Source organism: Solanum tuberosum, unplaced genomic scaffold (genome assembly GCF_000226075.1).
Source record: "Solanum tuberosum cultivar DM 1-3 516 R44 unplaced genomic scaffold, SolTub_3.0 scf00004, whole genome shotgun sequence".
Taxonomy (NCBI): domain Eukaryota; kingdom Viridiplantae; phylum Streptophyta; class Magnoliopsida; order Solanales; family Solanaceae; genus Solanum; species Solanum tuberosum.
The window spans coordinates 2,948,402-2,964,050 of record NW_006238930.1 but is presented as its reverse complement, the minus strand read 5'-3'; the positions used below and the strand labels follow the sequence as shown (position 1 = coordinate 2,964,050).

At 34.6% G+C, this 15,649-nt stretch overlaps 2 protein-coding genes and 1 non-coding gene across 5 annotated transcripts; 2 read left to right on the top strand and 1 right to left on the bottom strand.

Annotated features, from left to right (window-relative positions):
- Nucleotides 1-646: 646 nt before the first annotated feature.
- LOC102580791 (uncharacterized) lies at nt 647-2,945 on the top strand. The gene is made up of 8 exons (XM_006338731.2): nt 647-739; nt 882-945; nt 1,727-1,774; nt 1,845-1,891; nt 2,241-2,307; nt 2,388-2,431; nt 2,539-2,596; nt 2,680-2,945. Exons 2-8 carry the CDS (start codon nt 901-903, stop codon nt 2,728-2,730), a joined length of 360 nt encoding a protein of 119 aa, XP_006338793.2. The 5' UTR covers nt 647-739; nt 882-900; the 3' UTR covers nt 2,731-2,945.
- Nucleotides 2,946-3,365: 420 nt separating this feature from the next.
- TRNAD-GUC (transfer RNA aspartic acid (anticodon GUC)) lies at nt 3,366-3,437 on the top strand. Its single transcript has one exon. It is a non-coding gene; the product is annotated as a tRNA-Asp (tRNA).
- A 261-nt stretch (nt 3,438-3,698) lies between these two features.
- Nucleotides 3,699-13,696, bottom strand: LOC102592715 (serine/threonine-protein kinase BLUS1). 3 transcript variants are annotated; one of them, XM_006338503.2, is made up of 22 exons: nt 13,444-13,696; nt 12,548-12,706; nt 12,043-12,475; nt 11,086-11,340; nt 10,553-10,677; nt 10,394-10,438; nt 10,229-10,310; nt 10,059-10,127; nt 9,822-9,992; nt 9,652-9,717; nt 8,427-8,495; nt 8,203-8,328; nt 7,920-7,993; nt 6,882-7,148; nt 6,196-6,272; nt 5,977-6,053; nt 4,963-5,088; nt 4,850-4,892; nt 4,690-4,736; nt 4,267-4,328; nt 4,145-4,196; nt 3,699-3,957 (listed from the first exon to the last, which is right to left on the bottom strand). In XM_006338503.2, the coding sequence occupies exons 3-22, from the start codon at nt 12,211-12,213 to the stop codon at nt 3,934-3,936; spliced, it is 2,028 nt and encodes a 675-aa protein (XP_006338565.1). In that variant the 5' UTR covers nt 12,214-12,475; nt 12,548-12,706; nt 13,444-13,696; the 3' UTR covers nt 3,699-3,933. The 3 variants fall into 3 exon arrangements, with proteins under 3 accessions (XP_006338565.1, XP_006338566.1, XP_006338564.1); XM_006338504.2 differs by having other exon boundaries at nt 12,043-12,709; XM_006338502.2 differs by having other exon boundaries at nt 12,043-12,706.
- Nucleotides 13,697-15,649: the final 1,953 nt, after the last annotated feature.

The following is a 15,649-nucleotide window of genomic DNA, read 5'->3' as shown; positions in this document are numbered from 1 at the left end:
AAACAGGCTCTTAGACTGACGTCTTAAATTTTCTTTGGTTATCCCTTTAGGATATCTATTTAATAAATGTTCCTTGTTTTTTTCTCATAATTTATAAACTTCTAAAACCATATTCTAAAGTTTATTTTTGATTAAATTGAAAATATTAGAATATAATCTAAAATTTTGTAACTTACTGTAAATATTAAACGACAATATAATATTTTATTTGTAAAGTTGAGCAATATATAAAGTGTAAACAAATAGTATTTTATAATTACTATATTTTTAATAAATTGGGAGTGGGGAAGGGGAAATGGGAGAGAAGATTACAATAGTAGGATCAAATCCTCACCAACAAAATGAGAGATCAGGTAGCTAACCAATTAAACTATTAAGATTTCCCTATAAACAAATATTATATCAGAGTCTAACGTACAATTTTTCAAGTTATATTTCCACAGTTTTTAAAATTGGAGGAAAATTTAAATAGTAGCCTAAAAAGAGACAATTGTGTAAAATTAGCCGAGTCCCTCCACCCCCTCACCCAACTTGGGCCTATGCATCCTAAATGGGTCAATACTTTGGGCTTTCACCAGTTATCACCAATTGCGAGGCCCAACTGTTTCGGTACCCGGCCCATCAATGCGACTCAGTACTTCTCCCTTTCCATCGCCATTGCTAGTCTTCAATAACACGCCAAGCTCAGAGCCTTTCGAATTTACCACCTCCATTTTTGCTTAAACCTCAGTTCTTCCAGGTATTTACATAAACCCTAATACGGAAAATGGAAAAATGAAGGGGAAAAAAAGCTATTACGTAGACAAATTGGAAGTTCTTTTCGTTTTTTCTTCTGCTTTTAGGAACCTTTTTGTTAATGTGAATTGTTTTTATTTTGTAAGGGGAAGAGGAAAGGAAGCTATGGAAATCCCAGTCCAGCAGAAGAAGCTTTCACTCGATATTAAGGCATAACTCAACATTTTACCCTTTCTTTCACATTGAAATATTTCTATTTTTTTGTAATTAGCTCTGTTGATTTTTGTGTAATACACGATTGTTTGAATTTTTATGGTCTGATTAAGTTGTTTCAAAATGAATGTCAAATCAAAATTTCCAAAAAAGGACTATATTATGGACATAGTTGATTGATTGATTGATGTATTTCTCCGCATTTGATGAAAAAGAACAGTAAAGCACAACCATAATTAATTAAGAGGAAAAAAGAAAAATTCTGCAAGGGTGATCGAGTTGGTTTAGCAGCTGATCTCCCAAATGATTGAAAATCCCCTCCATGCTTTCCTGGTGGAGTTAATCACACATGTTTGCATAGGTGGTTTAACTATCATGTGTGGTTTGCAGGCTATTATACTTAAGTAGGGTTTAACTTGTGCGCATTTGAAGGGTAGTGACTGCAGGTTACCTTATCAACAAAAATAATAAGAAGAGGAAAAAGGAAAAAAAAGTAAAGTAAAGGGATCTTGTGATGGGAAGTAAGAAAGAGGGAGGACTTGGAGTGAGAAACCTTAGACTTCACAATAAAAGTCTTCTTCGCAAATTCGCTATGGAGAATGAATGATGGGAAAGAGACTTTGCGGAAGAATGTCATTGTTTATAAATATGGTAGAGACGGGTTTTGTGAGCCCGGATCTATAAGCTCTCCTTATGGAATTGCACGATAGAGGTATATTGCAAAATATTTCTCGTTTTTCTACTCTCTTTTGAGCTAAATCATCTTTCATGTATGCAGGGAAATAAAACAGATGTAGTCATATGTGCCTATGATGACCATTTTATGGTAAGTCAGAAACGCCTGATTTGGTTTTTGCCACATATGAGCATTATTGAGTCTTAATTGTTATTTTCAGGTTATAGCTACTCAAATAGGAAGCATGGGTACAATATTGCAGGCCAGGTATGAATCGTTTTTGTGAAGCTGTTCTTGCTTATATATTGGTGTTTTCAGATTTCTTATGATGAGCATGGATTTGGTTTGTGCAGAAAATGAACTTCTAAACTGAAGCCTGTAGATGCTATTTATGTGATCTATACTATATGAAATCAATCAATCAATCTATCTTTAAGTTGCTATTAAGCCATATTTGCTTTTGAGTTTCACTTGTTCTGTCTATTGTTGTACTCTGAGCATGACTTGAGAGATCTTATAGCTTGTAGTTGATTTGTTTTCATAATTGGATCTCCTCACTCAGTTGGAAAGAGTTTTGTCATATAAAAGAAGTAAGGTATGTAGTCTTGCTGTGCAGGAAGGAGGAAGGGGTGTCGATCCATCCAACCTTTAGTGTTTCTGTATTACTGGGTAAACGCGATGAGGTATTTTATAATATACTGCAGTAATTTCATGTCGTTTTGTGTATAATTATAAACTTGATAAACTGCATTTTTCTCTGCAGCCCATGCTGGTTGCATGTGCTCGGCAGATTATTGAACACATAAGGTACTTATGGGAACTGAAATTTATTAAGATTTCGACTCTCTGTGAGGGATGATACCTGAATCAGATACTGATATTTCTCTACTAATCCAAACCTTGCTTATTTGCAGTAATGCCGGATCTTCTAGGTCTTTGGTTTTATCTCTTGGACTACGCGACCATTCTCTGGTTAGTAACATGCAGATATTTTACTCTCTTTGCACGTAGAAGTGTTTCTTCCCTTTAATTCATTGCATTCTTTTTATATGCAGCCCACTTTGAAGGGTATCGTTTCGGCTGTCACTGAGAACTGCCTTTGGTGACCTATACTGTCAATTTTGGATTGTTCATAGTTGTAATAGCCAGAAGAGAGAAACTTAATGATTAATTCAGTCCTGTGAAGTGTTTATGCTTACTCCTTAATGATGTTCTATTATCAGCAAGACTTCTCTAGACTGTAAAAAAAGTGTTTCTATTGGTGTCCTTATTGAAAGAGGGGCTTTACGACTCGTCTTTATAAATGCATTTATTGTGATCATTCTAGTGTTTTGGTGCAAACGAAGATCGCGATTTGTTCTCTCTTTTTCAAGCAATTCTAACGAGGATTATCTTTTTATGGTGCACAAACCGTAAAAAATTACTTTCATGTCAAAGAAAAGATGGAACTTTTCAATACATTTGCGCCACAAGTTTTCCCTATCACTGGTTATATTATCCAGTTTCACGCATGAACTTATAAATAGTTATTTGGCCATGATTTCGAATAATCAAGTGTTTGTCAGAGTAACTCATTATTACAACTTTAAGCATGAAGTATAAAATTTGGTAAACACATTTTAGAAATTTTTACCCACAAAACTTCAACTTGTTTATATCCATATGTGACTTCAACTTTCAAATAACCATTTTTCGATTAACAATAGTCTAATTTTTTCTAAAGCAGATGTTAGACAACAATGTCGTTGTAGTATAGTGGTAAGTATTCCCGCCTGTCACGCGGGTGACCCGGGTTCGATCCCCGGCAGCGGCGTCTTTTTTGATTTTTTAAACAATCACGCCAAAAAGGATCTTTGATGGACTTTTGGGAGTAACAAAGGAAAAAAAAACAGCTATCTTTAACATAAAAAATAAAAATCTGACATATAAGTTACATAATCAACAACTCAAAATATCAACACTAGGAATATCAAATGGACCAAACTCCTCCATAGAGGTTTATTTCGGAACAAGGGTCTGGGTTTCGCAAGGGTGATTTACACGAACTGCATTTTTTTTGCTCCTAGAATTTCAATTAATATTGAAGGACAACTTAAATACAATACCCAATTGGTATATTACAATAGATAATCAAGATTCTGACAATGAATAGCATCTCAAAATTTGGGTGCCTACTTTACATTCACACATATGGTACACAAAAAATACAACAACCCACTCGCCAAGTAACTTAACGATGTGCCCCAGCACAAGCATGTGTAGTAACTTCACCAACCATGTAGTGTAGCCTTCATATCCTCTAGTTTTTATCAGCGATTCAATTTCTTTTCCAACTGCAAGCCAGAAATGACAACTTGAGAAAAACATGTCATCAATGGTTTCTTGGAAATTTTATAATAACAGTGCAAGAATAAAGCAGCACTGCATTTTCATTTTCCGTTTTCAACTTTGTTCTAAAGAAATCAGATCTTTGGAAGAAAATAAAGGAAAGGACTTCCCCGACAATTGTACAGCACATACCTGAACATTTTTCATCTTTTGTCTCTGCAACTCTTCCACAAGACTTCCAATGCTGAAAATTGATGAGCCTTCAGTTTTCCATAACAAGCAACCAAGTTCAAATTTGTCAACGAATATCTTACCTTTGTTGCAATTGAATGACCATTGATTGCAGTTCTCTCTCCCTAACAGAAGTAGCAGGCATCTGCAGAATGGAAGTGCTGATGTTAGGAGGATGCAGGAGCGTGACATAATTCAGACATACACCATGCATTTCTTTTACACACTCATGCATGGGATAGGGCACATCACCCCAACCCCAACCCCTTCCTTTAGTAAAAAAGTTCTAACTTCTAACCCCTTAGGCCTTCATGGAAAAAGAGTCAAAACTCAATATAAACCCCACTCTCACATTATAATAATGGTCAAAGGGATAACTGGTATCCCTACAACACTCTATTTCCTAATTGCTTGGTCTTATCTCTTTTAATAATTAAAAATACGTTATTTTCAAAACAACTTGGCACCATTTCTAGTATCATAGTACATAACAAACAAACAATTACCTGCGGAAGATCACTGGTCCCAGCTTCAGCCAAGTCTATAGGGTTGACTGAAACAGATGTAAATAACAAGCCGGTCAGGGGCAACACATAAATATAGTTAACATTCATCATCGAAAGGAGAAGTGGTCAAATGTGGACCAAATGTAAATAGATAATTTACCAGATCCTCGCTCTGCGAACTTGATCAGCTTCACTAATTCCTCCTAACAAGATGCAGAACAGATTAGCAACAGGCAACAGTGATGCACAAAATTTTGATGTAGTAGAAATTACCCTTTGCAAAGTATTCTGCTGTAGAATGCATTGCAATGTTGGAAGTAGTGAAGCAGCTGCTAGACCTAGATTAATTGCACTAGTAGAACCTCCCTGAACTGGGTTAAAGAAATAGCTTGTAGGTTCCTGAACAAGTGAAAAAAAAAGAGGCAATGGTTACGAAGCCATAGCCTAAAGTGAGATAGCTAAGTTTGATACTTACCATGAGAACACCAAACAGGGAAGTCAATGCTGAAAGTGAAACTAAAGAAACCCATGCAGAATGAAACTTTATTAAGGAAATAGAAAGGAGACAGAAGCAGAAAGAACTAAAAAGCAAATTCCCTGACAAATCATTTTATGCTCATGTCACAAAACAAACGGTCTTAACTCTTTACATAGAAAGTTTCACTCCTCTTAATTAAGAGATCTTTAATAGAAAAGCTCAGAATCCGACAAAAACCAAAGAACAAATTTTTCCCAAACCAACCTGGAAGGATTTTTCGTTTCTTTTTTTATGAAGAAAAAAATGATTTTATTGGATAAATCATGAACAAATATTGCGCTCTAAATGCACTATAAACTCAAGTATGTGGAAGGAAAATATTGCCACTAAATGCTAAACACAATGAAGGAAATTTTTTTCTTGGTGATCAACAAAGCGGCAAATCTTCAGCTTCACTTATATTAAATGGGATTTGGCACAGGTAACAATCACTTAGAAAGGTATGAGGAATGCTTGTAACAAGAAAACAAGGCATGGTCATCAAAAAACACAACAGTCTAAAGGTTATCCACAGTCTACCCCCTAACCCAACCTTTTCCACTCTTGTTGTTCATATCCTTGAATAAACCAATGTTTGTATGCACTAGTGATTTGTGTGTGTGTGTGTGTTTTTTTTTAAAAATTGCAAGTGATTTGGTGTTAATTAACATGTATTATAGACGGAATCTGGTCACTGAAGAAAAATCCCCCTCATAATGCATTATTATAGCTGACCTGACAATCAATTCAAGAAGGCACAGTATATATACCTTGGGACTTAGATCTGCTGATGTGACTTGAAAACGTCCCTTGCGTTGGACAACAGCTCCTTCTGATGAATCTTCTCCTGCGACAAGCATTATCCAGAGACTCAGAAGGGAAGGTAACAAAACAAAGTCATTTAGAAAATCAGAACTCATAATAATCTGGAGGAATTTGTGTTTTTTAAACATCACCCAGTCTAAATTCATTGTCAGAAACCGGATTACCTAAATCTTTTTTATGTCGGTACTGCAATGGGCCGCTATAGTTTCGCTCAGACTGGTACTTCGGATGTTGATATTCCCTACATATAGAACTAAACAATGTAACACAGCTTGAAACAACAATTTACTGCTCGAAATATGGAAAATGTAGACTGAACACCATTGCCAATCATTGCATGTGATTTTAAGATGACACGGACTCCAACAAAAAGTTCTACATGCAGCTAACATCAAAACTCGAACCATGTAGGTCGTAGATGAAGTGCATTCTAGAAAAACTATCATCACTGATGTCAAAATTATAAGTAAAATTGGCAGGAACTTGAAGCACCTAAGTACTCAAACAATTCACCCGCATTACACAATTAGAACACTCAGAATATTCAGAACCCATAAAGCACAAGAATCCCACTACTTCCTGGTTACTGGTTAGTAATCTTTGCAGATGTTTTTTTTTAGAAAATTTCAACTGAATAACATTTACTTCAGGAACAAGCATCGACTAACTTGGGGTTGCGCATTTTCAATGCCCTTCCTTTCTTTTTGAGAGAATACCATGATCTACTAGCAAATTAGTAGTATTACCATCCTATAATAGCTATCTTCATCCATATTGCAACTGTTTTTTGTTTTCAGAAAACGTTGACCAACTCTAGCAGTTCAATTGTGAACACAACAAATAAATATACCTCTCTCCATCAGTAACAACTTTTTTCGGTGAAAGAGCGTTATCCTGTAGCAGTGAACCACTAAAAAACTTTTTATGCCCAGGAATAACAGAACGTGGCAAGGAGCTACTCTGTCGCAGATTCTCACCATCATCTTTTCCACCATCTTGGTCCTCAATTTTCGCTAGTGACAGCATATCATTCTGCTGAGTAGACTCTGATTGCATAGTATCTTCCCAACTTGGACTACTAGCAGTTATGTCATCTTCACACATATCAAAACATCCCCTGCATTGGTACAACATTTTATATACACATAAATTTCACAAGGAACAAAAAACTTACAAGTCGGAAATATAATAGTTCCACTTTTTCCTTAAAAAGGATTATTAATAATAATAATTCCACAATTTCTGGAACTTTTTTGCTTAATTGACTTTCCCTTTTCTTCGACAATGATTCCTTCAACAAACTTATCCTCACTTTCTACTATGTGAGCAGGTAACTTCATTCATCTGTTAATCTGATGCAAGCATGCTTTCAAGTCCAATCACAGGAGGAGGAGCTAGTTGAAAGATATTCCAGACAAAATGAAGGTTGGACCACATTATTTAACTCAACGAGAACCAAAACTTTTAAATCTTTCACATAGGAAAATCGGTAGACCTTGATCATAAAACCAACTGGCTAATTCTGTACCTTTAACTCAATTATTGGCTAATTTTATACACATTTAACTCAATTACTAGCATGACGGCTATGCTAATTCTATACCTCGGATCATTATACCCACAGCACTTGAACATCAAGAAAGGTTTTAATATTTCAACATCACTTTCCTTAATGTACCAGACTCAGCTAGACATACCTATAATGCAAACAGGGTTGTGCTTCCAAGGAATACCACATTCCAAATAGCAAAATATAACTATATATGTAAATACACACACACACATCTGGATAATGAAACCAACTGGTTATAATTTGGGTTGGTGATGATGGATTTACTATCAAATGCCAATAGAAGAAGCAGAACCAGGAGGAAGACAAAATTCTTACTTGAGTGCTTGAAGAGGCTTAATAGGAAATGCAGCAAGTGAACCATCCAAATCATGATTGTCATTCATCTCATCCTGAATGGAGATATCAACAATCATAAATTTGATAATGAAGGACACATTTGAATAACTTGTAAAAATATCCAGTCCAAAGAGATATCAGACTGGAGGCAATTGAGTATGACAAGAATTTTAGAAGGCTTATATTGCAGCATCAATCCATCGAGAAGGAATAGTATACAAAGAGAAGTAATATAGTTCTTCAACATGGTTAATATGAATACCTCGTGAGATAGGACACTCGACTGATTATGCCTTTCTGCTACAGAACCAACGTCACCATTTCCCTCCCTTAGCTTCCCCCTGGTACTTGAATCTTCAGCATCTGGAATGTCGTCAAAATCTGGAAGCTACAGACACCATAAAGAAAGGATAAATAAATTTAATAAACACTAGACATTGTTACCTAAAATCAATTGTTCTAAGTGAATGGACAATAAGTACATACAAGAGCAGCTTGGTTCTTCAGATCCTCCAGATTGAAATTCCAAGCACTGATACCACGAATATACTCTTGCTGCATCAGTGAATATACAGAATTACATTAGGATTGACCTTGAATATATCTTTGTGTGTATATTTGCATAAGCTACACAAACATCTGATGCCAAATTTGATTTCTCAAATACGATGGAATAAAACACATCAAGGTTCTTTCTCAAATAGGATCACTCGCCTCAATCTGTAACATAGTTGGTATCATCTCTAAGAATCATATATTTCTGTTTTGCTCTATTCGGGCCCATTTCGTGCTAATAATAATTTTTTCTTACTTAAAAGAGCTAGAAGTATATTTACAACAAAACACAAAACAGTCATTTGTGTACTTTGACCTCCCAACTAAAACAGAAATAGCTATTTTAAGTGATATAGTTTGTGATGGAATTATATCCGGTAGCAATAACAAGCCTCCCCAAACTCATTGAAGTCTTCTCAAATTTGTATACACATTCTAGCATTCTCTCAACTATACAATCGTAAACAAGGTTACAACTCTGGGTGAGCTTTCAAATACACACACCACTGCTAACTATGGTTCTCCAAAATCTTGGTGAATGTATGAGAAAAAAGAGGAAAGAATACAGCCTCTCACCTTGCTTATTATCCAGATTTGCTGTATACTCGAATAATAGTAGATATTTTTGACACACTCTATGTATGTGTATAATAATAAATAATAATAAAAATGGAGGAAGTAATAATAATTAGCAACAACGATGATGATAATAACTTTTGTTGTAGTCAGAACTACTAGGTTACAACATTGTTATGAAAGTTTCCCAAAAAAAATTAAGAGCGAATTAAAAATGAATTCAATGGGATAACACGTACAAAATCAAGTGTAGTTCAGGACCTTCCTCTTATCATTTCTAAAGTTCTTGGTAGTTAGAATAAAGGAGGCATTTTTTTGCTTGCTTATTCAAAAAAAAAAAAAGGAGAGGAGGGGAGGGGGAATTTTTCATTTTCATTTGATATACGAAGTAAGCTACTTTAGAGGATTGAAGCTTAACAAGTATAAATATAAAATACAGACTCGCAACCAATGGCCAAAAACCCAGAGCAGAAAAATGCTTTAATTCCAGCAATGAAACACAAAAAGATGCTGTGGACACATTTGTGAATCGTGAGATTTCTCTACCACGTTCTGCAGTTTAGGCACATTCAGTTTTCACCTGTGACAAATGGTCCTTGTCCTCATACATTGCCTGGTTCTGTAAAAGATAATCTGCTTCTTTAGCCTGATAGAGCAGTTCAAATTGTACAAATCAGAATCACATATGATTTCCGTATAATTGGGAAATGCTATCAGCCAGAAAAGCACAGTATAAGATGGGCACAAGACCTTAAGCATCCTAAAACGATCACCTAGAGGTGGAAGGCCATCAAGGATTGTACGTGCCAAATAATCATGTCCTCGTGCTTGTTTAAAGAAAGGGTGCTTCAAAAGCTTCTCAGAAGATGGACGCTTCTTTGGATCTTTTACTAAGCAAGCAGCAACCATTTCTTTAAAAGACTGCAAAAGCACCAAAAATTCAGAACCAAACTTCAAATGAATGAAAAGTTTGTCAAACACACAAACCTTAGAGAATCTCTTGTCCCGTTCATAGTCCAGGCCTGGAGGTGCATTCTGTAGGGTCATCAGCAGAACCTGAATTACAAGGAGAAAGAAAGGATCACAAAAGAACGAATTTTCAGAAAACTTGAAACCACTTCCTTGATTGTTTTGTATAGCAATGAACATCCATCAACCTTCATGGGTGGGTACTTGGAGAATGGTGCATGGCCATGAGCAAGTTCAAGGGCTGTTATTCCAAACGACCATATATCTGCTCTGTTAATTTGAAACAATTATTTGAAGGCATGAGACGTGACCTAGAACCAACAATAGAACAGATATGCAGATCAGATACTTACTTAAAATCATATCCATGCAGTTGCTGCATCACTTCGGGAGCCATCCTATTTAAGAATTCAAAAAAAAAAAAAAATTGCAATTACAAGTAAAAGAGTTGGTCCCTATAATGATGACACTAACAAATAAAAATTACACCTCACCGCAGCTAGGGAACTTACCAGCATGGAGTTCCAACAAAAGTATTTCTTGAACGCTGCCTATCACCAGTATCAAACATGCAAGCAGCAACTCCAAAATCTGCCAATTTAATAGCACCATTTGAATCAATCAAAATGTTCCCAGCCTGCAAAGAACACATACCAAAATATAAGTCAAAGCTGAAAGTGGCATCAGTATGCACGCTGGAGTCAGGAAAATGAGAGTAGCTCAGATAAGATTAGTTAAAAACTATTCCCATGCGCTAATAACTTTGCCAATTTGGTTAACAATGAAGGAAGAAAATGTTATTGATGGGGAGAAAAGAAGTGGAGGAAGAAGGGTGAAGAGAAAGAGAAACTTAAGAAATTTGATCTAGACCACATGTGAATTTGGATTTTCTGCAGAACATAACACAACTTGATATCAAAGAGGCTCAAAATCCTAGACTAAAAAACATAAGTACAAAAAAGAAGCATCATCTCTCTTCTTCAGCAAACAATTAGTAAAGAATGCTTAAACTGTTATTCCACAAAAGCAGATAACACAGTGATACCTTTACATCTCTATGGATGTGTCCATGGTAATGAAGATATACAAGGGCTTTGAGGACCTCGCACAATAATGTAGCAATTACAGGCTCTTCAAAACCATCAGGATAAGAAGATTTCATGATATGAAGGCACGATCCTCCAGCCATGAATGGCATGACAACCCAAAGACTGTGACCTGCAGTGAATGAGCAGTGTGCACGCAATACATTTGGATGATCAATCAAGATCATGGTCTGGACCTCTCTCCGGATTCCATCCTATTCAAATCACAAAAAAATATTCTGGAAGCTTCAGCAATTGAAACGAGGCATACATTAGGCCCACGAATGCTCCTTAAAAGAGTTTCTGTTGAAAGGAGTATTAATTATGAATAAATGTGGCACATTCTGCCAAAATAATTACTGGAGATGATGTACATTCTGCACAAGTGAATGTCATAACTTTAATTTCTATATTTAATTAGATTAATCTGTTTAATAAAAGATGATAAAATATGAGAAAGACGTATGTAAAAACTAAAAGAGTCGATGGTCTAAAAGCAGACAGTAGAATATAGTAACACACTAATGTAACCCTATCTTCATTAGAACTAGTAATACAAACCTGAGAACACTGTGCTTCAACCTTTAATGCATGAACAAGATATTTACTCAAAAGAGTTGGGGCTTTATTAATAGTATAGACTAGTACAAGTCTGAATCTATAGTAGACAAGAGTCTAGGAGACTTGCCTCCTTATGTAGATGGATCAAATAAGTATACAATCATGCAACCTTCAAACAATATACCCAATTCCTTTTCAAGAAAAAAGATACTTCATAAAAAATAACCAGGTAACAAGAACATATCTAAATCAAAAAGGAGGTTCGCAACACCAGCATTCTGACTTCTGACCATATTCAACACCAGGGCGTTTTCCATCTAGCGTATCTCAAAGACATATATAGATAGCAGACTTACCAGATCATTGTTGCACTTCTCCAAATCTAGAACCTTGATTGCAACAATTTCATTAAGAGGAATGCACAGAGCCCGATACACAGTTGCACTGACACCATCTCCAACTTCCTCATATAATGTATAATCTTTTGCGTTGACAGGGAACTTTTTCTCTGTTAGCTGTTCCATCATTGCTAGTTATATTGCAATATAAAAACCATCAAGCACTGTAGAGAAAAGAATGTGAGGCTTCTTCCAGTTATATAACATTTTGCTTGTGATCCACAAGATATTTTATAGCTCCAGCTACCTCATGAGATGAACTTCCCCTACCAATAACTTCAACAGGAATAAATTCCTAAAATGCACTAGATATAATTGGTCGACTTTTATCTCTCAGATTGACAAGTTTTATAACCCAACAACCTTGATCATAATGACTTGCCTTGATCACCTTCAAACACAAAATTGCCGTCAACGATTCTGAACAATACTTGAAAATGTCCGCGAAAATAAGACAACGAACCTTGGCCAATATATTCAGTGAGACCGCTCACAGAGATAATCTAATATTCAACCTGAGTACAATCCAGAAATGCAGTGGAGTACCAAAATAGTCGAAGGCTAGATGCAATCTGCCACTAGGAGCTGAGGCCTGAGTACACTCCAGAACTGACAAAGCAATCTGCTGGGCCAAATGAATGAAGATAATGAAATGAAGAAACAAGAAAACTGAAATAAGATGAGACACACAAGAGTTTGTGTGTGTGTGTGTGAGAGAGAGAGAGAGAGAGACAAAATAAAAAAATGAATAAATTGGTCCACAGTTCTAATCCGTGACCTATAGGTCACACGGAGACAACTTTATTGTTGCTCCCTTCCTCAAGAAAGAAATTATAAAATGCCACTAGGTTTTTAGAAACATTTTGCTTCTTCAATTGGCGGTGTACCCTATGAGCTTCAATATGTTAACAAGAATAAAGTAAGGACACAAGCATTTTGGCTGGATAGATCCCAAGTGAACACTATCGTCATGTAAAATAGCAATAAAACAGAAAGAAAAGTTGAAATATGCAAACTAGTAAACAGAAGAGAAAAACAATAAAAAAACATAGAAATTCATGTGATACGAATTAGTTCAGCTAACATAGCAAATAAGTCAACATCTAAAATCATGTATCACAAAACAAGTAGAGTCGGAATAACTTCAAGTCCAATGCAGCTGAATTCAATAAATCGTCTCAAAATCTAACACTTAGGTATCACATCATGGAATTAACACTAAACGAATCCAATACACAAGCAAAGGAAACAGATATTGTACTCTCGCGAATAAATTTGATCTTGATCAAACTATAACAGCTATAAATCTGGTATCCGGAGAATTGCAACAACAAATTTCAATCAGAAATGAGTACAGACCTAGGGTTCCGATGCGAGCTGATATGCAAAAGAGGAATTTCGAGGACTGAATCTGACTAGACTTTGACCGGAAAATCCAAATCCAGATAAAAACGGCGACGTTTAAGGAAGATGAATTTGGGGATGAAACGATTGGACTACTCCGCCATTGATGATTAGGAATCGGAAGATATTATAGTTGTTACGTTGCAGTTAGTCGTCCCCGGCTACTCTGATCGAATCTTCGCCGTTTATTGAAGAGAGAGAAGGGTAATTTATTTATACATTTATATATAAAAAAAAAATTATAGTAAGTATTTTTTTTTCCTTTTTCTTTTATGGGAGAAACAAGTTTGACTGCACGACAGTACATTAATGGACTTTAGTTTTACCTTGGATGAAAAAAAGTAACACATCCTTTTAGGGGGAAAAAAAAGGAACAGATATTTTGACAATAATGTTGAAAAGGCACTCGGAATTACAATTTTTGCTTTATTTTCCATTTTCTTTGATCGTCGTTTACAATTTTGCCTGAACAAGACTTTTGACATAAATTTTGGCGACCTTTCGTTGGTAGCATTGAGAAGTAATCTCAACGACAATAACAAATTAACAATAATAAATACGGGAAGTCTAATTTTATAAGGGATAATAGAAAGAATAGAATATACACAGATCTTAATCATATTTTGTAGAGATAGAAATACTATCTCCGAGGACATATTAAATTGAAACGGAAAGTAATTTCATGTATATATATATATATATATTTAAAAAAGGATATCATATACTCAATATTTGATTCTTATTTTTCTTTTCTCATGTCATTAATATGTGTATTATCTATTGTAAATGTAGTATTAGATTCTTATTATTTTTTTCACTCATTAATATATGTATTATCTATTGTAAATGCAGTATTTGAATTTTTTTTTTCTTTTTCACGTAACTAGTATATCATATATGTATTATCTTAGCTATATTGTTAGAAAGTTTAACATTTTATGTGATGATTTTTTCTTCCTAATTTTTGTTTTTAGCAAACTGATAAAAATCATAAATGATCCATTTTGCAAGAAACTACAAATCCAGCAAACTTCCTCTACTGCAATATTAAAAGTTGTTTCACCTGTTTCAGACTCAACAAAATTCTTAAATGTTTAAACCTTTTCTAAAAATAAAATAAAATTGATATTTAGGAAATCTCAAGTGTGGAGAAACAAGAACATCAACAAATATTTTTTTTGTGGTACATAGGAGAACTAAATTGATTTCTTAATATTATTCCGTATCTGTTTGGATTGATTTATTTTAATATTTTAAAATCAAAGTAAATTTTTAAGTATTTTTACAGTATTTAGGTAAAACTAAAAGGTGCCTATAAATACTTATTTTAAAGCTAAAATAACAAAATAAGGTAAAAAGTTAAAAGTTAGAAAATATTAGAGAAAAAACATAAAGTCACCACTAAAGTTGTCCCGTATTTGCGTAAAGACACCTTAACTTTGGAAGTGTCCTATCATCCACAAAACTATTTAATATCTTTGTAAATGGGCCATTTTGACCCATTTTCTCGTCTTGGTTGTTACCACGCACATGAGGCGCGTGACCTAGTCTTTTCACTGCCATTAACCAGTTTTAAAGTGTCATGTGTCGTTTTATTTCTTTATTATTAATTATTTAATTAATTTACATCATCTTCCTCATTATCTTCTTCACCCAAATTCAAAATCCAATTATCTTTTCTTCATCTACTTCAACTTAGAAGATCATTTACTTCATCCATTTTTATCACTTTTTTTCTTGTCTCTTGCTTTTCTTTGTTTCTTTTTCTTCTTTTATCCTCTTTTTAAAAAAAAAAAAAAAAAAACAAATGTGAACTCCATTGATTAGAGAGTACTATGAAACTCTATTTTTTTTTTGGTCTCATTACCCTGCTTTAGTAACTTGAGAGTTGAATTGATTTTTTTTAGTGATGTTTTAGTGACGGAAATAGTGTTGTAACAGGGAAGCATCATGGATGCTACGTTGAAGGCGACAATGGCTGCTACTTTTGGAGGATTTACAACAAAGAACAAAGGATTTTAGTTATGAAGATTTAAGAAGAAAGAGGGAAAAAATGAAAATAAAGTTAATAAAAATAGAAAAAATGAAAATGAAAATGAAACTAAAAATTAAAAATTAAAAGAATTTAATACGTGTCAAACAACAATTGGTGCGTGATTGC